The 6,576-nt window shown below is 36.0% G+C and overlaps 1 protein-coding gene across 1 annotated transcript in view; it reads right to left on the reverse strand.

Moving 5' to 3' along the window:
* The window catches only part of USP40 (ubiquitin specific peptidase 40), a 94,622-nt gene that overhangs the window by 87,299 nt on the left and 747 nt on the right, over positions 1-6,576 (reverse strand). The window contains exons 2-4 of the mRNA XM_011952032.1: positions 5,854-6,071; positions 3,130-3,197; positions 1,790-1,903 (exon numbers count right to left, since the gene is read on the reverse strand). Coding sequence (XP_011807422.1) covers positions 1,790-1,903; positions 3,130-3,197; positions 5,854-6,052 — 381 coding nt within the window. The 5' untranslated portion in view covers positions 6,053-6,071. The remainder of the gene's footprint in view (positions 1-1,789; positions 1,904-3,129; positions 3,198-5,853; positions 6,072-6,576) is intronic.

The following is a 6,576-nucleotide window of genomic DNA, read 5'->3' on the forward strand; positions in this document are numbered from 1 at the left end:
AAAAAAAAAAAAAAAAAGTTTCGTGTGAAGAGCAGCAGATAAAGTGGATGAAAGCTGGAGGATTCCTATCTTGCCTTTTAAAATAGAAGACCCTCAAGGATGTAAATTTATCTAATATCACTAGCTATGATGGGACAGAAAGCTTGTGGAAGTTTTCAAGCTCTGTTCCTAAACAATCCTACACTTGGCGAAGGTACCAGAGACCTTCTCCTACCACTGCAGGTCCAGTCCTAGAGGGTTTTCTACAAGACCTTATTTAGAAAAAACACACAAAAAAACTTCACAGCATTAAGAAGTATGAAATCAGCAACTTAGTGAAGCTCATTATCAAAAACAAAGAAAAATCTATCAACCCATGACTAAATTTAAAAAACAAAAACAAAAACCATGCGGCGTATCTATCCAATAGAATCTCATTTGGCAATAAAATGGAATGAAGTTATCAACACATACTACAACAGGAATGAACCCTGAGAACAGTACCTTAAGTGAAAGAAGACAGTTACGAGACCACCTACTGGATCACTCCATTTCTATGAAATGTCCAGAATAGGCAAATCTATAGAGACAGAAAGGAGGTCAGTGGTTGCCAGTGGCTGAGTTGAGGGGGATGGAAAGTTACTGCTAATGGGTATGGAGTTTCTTTTTGGGGTGGTAAAAATTTTCTAAAATTGATTTTAGTGATGGTTGAACAACTCTGTGAATACACTAAAAAAAAAAAAACCCTTTAATAGAGTGAATTTTGTGGCATGTAAATTATATCTCAATATAGCGTTTTTTTTTTTTTTAAAGGGATTAACCCCAAGTACCAGCCCTACACCAGAAATTTAACATATTTGTTTAGGGAATGTATTATTTCCCCATTTTGCTTCAAAGTCCATGCCTTACCTCCTTAATCACATAGTTAGTATCACCTAGTTAAGGAGTGTTCCTGGTTAGAAGACGCCCCTGCAGAGTTTACCGTTAAAGTCAATATAACACTATTCCAATTGTTTGCTCTTTAAATTCTATGATAGTTGCCTATACCTGTCATTGCAGGAATACATCCATCTATTCCATGTAAAAATGGTAGATTGAGATTTGTTTGGATTTGTATAGCTAACAGCTCATCAATATTTGCAACAAGCACCTTTACTCATTGCTGACAAGTGTGTAGTGTTTATATACAGTAGAATTCCTTTTAGAACTCAAACAGGAAAGTGAGAGAAAGCCCACATATACAACAAGATTCATAAAGAAAATGGAGACGGTCAGGAGAAAGTCAGGACAGGAAGAATAAAAAGATTTGCCAAGAACCATTTCACTTTTTTGACTGAAGCAAACATTCAAATCAGAACATGTGGATTCAAACACAAAGCACATAACACGGAATTTTTAAAAATTTACTTACAATGTAATTGATCCATTACATCCAGTTGGTCAAAGACTAAAAAACTGATCAACAGTTTTCTATATAAATGGTAGGTAATCTCCATGTAATAGGTGTTGTGTCTCAACCAGACTACATAAAGACTCTTAGGGTAGAAATTGTAAAAATCAGCTCTTGTACTTCTCCCTGTTTTTCTAATCTTCTCCCCAGCCCCAAATCATAGCTATTCATAAAATACTGTATACAGCAAGTGTCTAAAAATATATATTTCTGGCTTGTAATTTTGTAATGTGAGAAGGAAACATTCAAACAGTATGTTGAGACCCTACGACAAAATTAAAGGAAGTTAGGTAACATTAAACCAGCCTTATTCTTTCCTCTAGTGCTGGTAACTCTTCCTTAGAGAGCTGACCCTCATACCTCATTGCTGGTCCACCCAAAGCTGTCAGTGAGGTCTGTTGTGGATGCAGCTTCCTGGTCTAAGAGCAGAAGCTGGGCAAACAAACGCTGTAACTGTAAAGGGATGATTCGAACCTGAATGAGAAACAAACACATTTCTAAATTAATTCTTTAAGTGTTGATTGAGGCTTTTGAAAACAACTGCATACTAGCTTTTTTGTATCTCCCAGTTCATTCAGAAGAAAGTTTATAAATATCCTATTATAAGGGAAAAACTAACTATGATTCAGTTCTTCTGTGAAAATTCTAATTCAATCCAAAATATAATAGTTATTTGGAGTTTTCTACCTTGATATGGTTCAGATAAACATTAAAACTCAAATAGGTCCTAATAAACCACTCAATTGATTACAGATTGACAGTAGTTTGAATCTCTTCTAATAGTCCATTATTTCTCTAAAATATCTCTGATACACATAATTTCCCCCTCTGTAGAAATTTTCCAGGCACAATACTGTATCTCACTCTGGAGTTCTCAGCACTCCCTGCCTCACTTTATTCTGGCTCCAAGTGAGTTCCTGCTTTACTTGATGTGGTGAGGGCTGGGGCAGACTGAGCAATGTTGTTTGGACTCTGGTCTGTAGGCCAGACTTTATTGAAAGGAGAATAAGTATTTAGAAATTGTAATGGCAATTTGACATTCCCATGGCATTTTTATCATATACTATAAAAGTGCTAATCTGCAATAGATTGGGGATAAAAAGAAATACACAAAAACAGGTCCTCTGCCATACAGGTAGCCTGAGAAGCACTGGGCTAGATCATGAAAGACCCCTAAGAAGTACAAATTTGGGCCTGAACATGGTAAGAAACTTTTGAGTTATGTTTAAGCAGAGAGGAACATGATTAGATCTGCACTTTAATATCAACACAGTAACAAACAAAATAATAAATTAACTCATTACTCAATTTATTTCCAGAGTACCAAATGAAAAGAATACCAGTCTCTATTTTTTTGGGGGGGTGAGGTGGCTATTGTTGCAAAAAAAGTGCTTTAAATAGATTTCTGGGGGAAGTTAATGCGGATGTTCTGCAAATATTTCCTTCACTAGAAGAAAGAATAAGCATAGTAAAGAGTGCTACATGTTTATAAAGCAGTAGCAGTATTGTACTTGGAAAAGTGATTATTTCTTGGAAGTAAAATTCCATTACCCATAAGGTATAGGCCAAATCACTTTCTGAAAAGATCATATTTGATAATTAATAAAATTACTATTTTGTAAATAAGTCACTTAATTCCTTCTTTAAAAAAAATACCCTGAATACTCTAAAACACCCCCAGTAAATCATAGATGTAATACCTTTGCATCAGGTTTATCCTTATCTTCAAATAAACCAAGCTCCTCCGGGCCAAGAGAAAATAGAGCTTCTAAACAAAAAGGTAGAATCAGAGATGCAAATGATATTATTTCATTTAAAAAAATTGTTTTAGAAAGCCAAGACCACCTTTAAGTAAAATCAAGTAGATTCAGAAATATGACTGTGGCAATATTTATTATACCTTTACTCTATACACTTTACTTTCTTGTAACATTTTTAACCAGTGACTCTAAGAAAATAAAGTGGCATGCTAAGGCTTCAGCATTTCCTAATTCTAGGAAAGGAAAATAATCTTTATGCATAAAACTAAAAACAGTAACATCAGAAATCTTTCATGGCTTCCCACTGTCTATGGCATCAGGTCCCAAAAGCCAAAAGGAATCTTAGGAAATACAGCAGTGTTGCAGTTTTCCTGCCACATGTAAGGCTAACAACCATCCTTTCGTGGGAAGGATCCCCTTTTACTCTGAGATGCCCTTTTTTTTTTTTTTGGTGTGAAAATGTCTTTTCCGTATTGAAGGTAATAACAGATGACAGTGGTCTTAGCTGGAAAAGGAAGAAGTTGGCAACCCCACGTGCTTAAATTTCAGAATTTATCACCCAACATCTAGGTGATGTGCACCCAATGGGGCATATTTGAATCTTTTGAGAAGTCTGTATCTGAGCCCAGGTAGGAACTCTTACTGCGGAACTCTGATATACTCCAGGGATACAAGGAATGGAATAAATGTGTCTCCTATTGAAAAAGTACTGCTGCCCTAGTGCTTACTGTTAATGAATGTTATATTCTTTCTAAGTGCTGGGACTGGGCAAAAATGAACTACAAACCTACAAGTTAAAGCACAAAACCATACAAGAACTTTTATGATAATCTCCCAGTACTCTCAGCCACATTGTAATGGAGTATGATGGAACCCAATCTAGTCCTATTATTTAAAATACTATTCCAAAATTTTTCTCCCCCAGTTCTCTGACAGTCCTCATCCTTTCCAAATTATACCTCCCTGTCAATCAGCATCAGGATTCTGGCTAAGCTATAAAAGCAGTGTACATTGTGCACTAAGATGTCAAATCATGTGCTTAATCCCCTTCGCCGGAGAGGAAGCTGGCCTGTGACTCTCAGTACTATTCTTGCCTAATGGTACTCTCCATGACCCGCCCTACACTTGACCATCTTCCTCAGTCCCTTTGAGGCTACGTTTCTACTTCAAGTTGTCCTTTAACTTCAACTATATTAAAACCTGGAAAAGTGTTATCCCTATTAGGAATCTACTTATTAGTGCTGGAAATTTCTAGTGGTGGAATTACTGATTGCATCAGGGAGATATTTTTATGGAGAGGATTGAGTCAAGGCTAAGAAGTACCACTTAAATCTCACATGCAATCCAATCCATTAAATTGCTCCTGAGAAGGTAACAGTGGTAAATATTTACTAAATATCTGGAGGCAGGAAGTCTTTCTAAGCTTAGAAGCAACAGAAGAACCACAAAGATTTGATAAATGTGGTGGTAGTACAGAAGAGGAACATGGCAAACCAGATACAGGATGAGTCAGGCTGTCTGTCCTCCTAAATATGGAGACACTGTGGAAAGCTGAGCTACAAAGCCATGTAGTGCTGGGGACCCCAATCAGGGCCAGGTGAAGGCAAAGTAATGTTCACACTGAGCCCATGGGAACACAGCTCCTAGGACCCTTGTGGAGGAAGCTGGTTTGCAGAGATGGGATATGGGAGAAATATATAGAGAGAAACAGGGGCAAGAAATCAAGGGTCCAATAAGGTCAGGCTAGCTTCTTGCAGTTGATTTCTGAGATCCCCTATATTCTTATAATAATCCCCCTTTCAAATTTAGCTAATTTGAGTTGTGGGTCTGTTTTTTGGATACAATCCCTTACCTAAAATCTCTGGGTCTTTGGAATTCAGAATTTCCAGAGTTTATAAAGATAATATGAAAAAAGTGTTTTTAATATATATACATATATACGTATATATACGTATATACGTAATGTATATATACGTATATACGTAATGTATTTAATATATATACATTTATATACGTATATATACATATATAAAATGTTACATTCCCAGCAGGGTCTGGGACAGTTTCCATTAATCAAACAGATTAATATTCCTGTAATGAATGTATGAATATTCACCCACATGAGATAACTAAAAACTGTAAATAGCCTCACACCAGGTATGGTTCTGAAGCCAAACAAGTTCAGGTGAGATCAGATAAGGGTGTAAGCTTTCCAGATTTCAGAAATGCATATGTATGAACAACTGTGGACCCATATAAATAATATGATACCCTTCCCCACTCCAAAAGGTAGATATAATTGTTTGGATAACTCTGGCTTAACTGTTTGCTGTTCTGGAGAAATTTTAAAACTCAAACAGTGTGACAATAATGAAGACTGATACTTATGACAATTGTCTTTATGTTGTACTTCAAATTACAGGAATTAAAAAGAAATATATTGCTTTTTTATTTTTTTACTAAACATTATTGTAATCACCCAGGATATATTTTTCACATTTCTCTGCAGAGGGAATTACCAATTTATATCTTACATTTGCAAAAATAAACACATACTGTAGAATATAGCTTTAAGATAACTGGTCCATTTGTGATTTTGCATAATTAATTACATGTAAAGAAGATGGTACATATTGCTAGTCAAACGTATGTAACATAGCATACCTCTGAATTCAGGTGTGAAATGAAGAGTCTGAAGAAGGGAATTGAGGTAACAGGTTCCACCCTGATTTCTGATTCCGCTTAAATTGGTGAATTCTCTAGGAGCAGGAAGCTCCAAAGCTTTAGTCTTTAATTTCTTCCCTTTTCCATACTGATTATTAGACACAGTGGAATACTCCTCTTCAAATAGGTCCCCAAACATTGTGAAACTAAATACTACCCTTAAAAAAAAAGTGACATATAAATGCTTTTATTTTTAAAATAAATTTTCCCCAAATCCCCCTACCTTACACTTGGGAGTCGATTCTGTTGTTTCTTAGAACACAGGACTACTGTTTCTATGTACAGTAGTTGGGTTTTGGAGGCAGCAAGATCTAGACTTTTTTCATCCCTGTCAGGATCCTAAGTACCTGTGTGACCCTGGATATGTTAATCTGTTTTCTTATGTGTAAAATGGGATACCATCTGTCTCCTCGGGTCATTTAAACTGTCAAATGACATAACGAAAGGAGGGCACTTAGTGTACGGGGTTTGGCCCAAAATAAGTAACAGCTGTTTTTAAAAAGGCACGTTCACATCACTAATTTTTTTAAAAAAGAAAACCTGTCACAACTAAGCCACTGCTGGGATGGCAAAGTCAACCCTAGATTCTTAGACTCACTCACTAAAATCTCTGTTTGTCACACTCTTCAGTACTATATACCAGATTATGACATTTAAATTAAA

The sequence above is a fragment of the Colobus angolensis genome, unplaced genomic scaffold, assembly GCF_000951035.1.
Source record: "Colobus angolensis palliatus isolate OR3802 unplaced genomic scaffold, Cang.pa_1.0 Scaffold33, whole genome shotgun sequence".
In the NCBI taxonomy this organism is placed as follows: Eukaryota; Metazoa; Chordata; class Mammalia; order Primates; family Cercopithecidae; genus Colobus; species Colobus angolensis.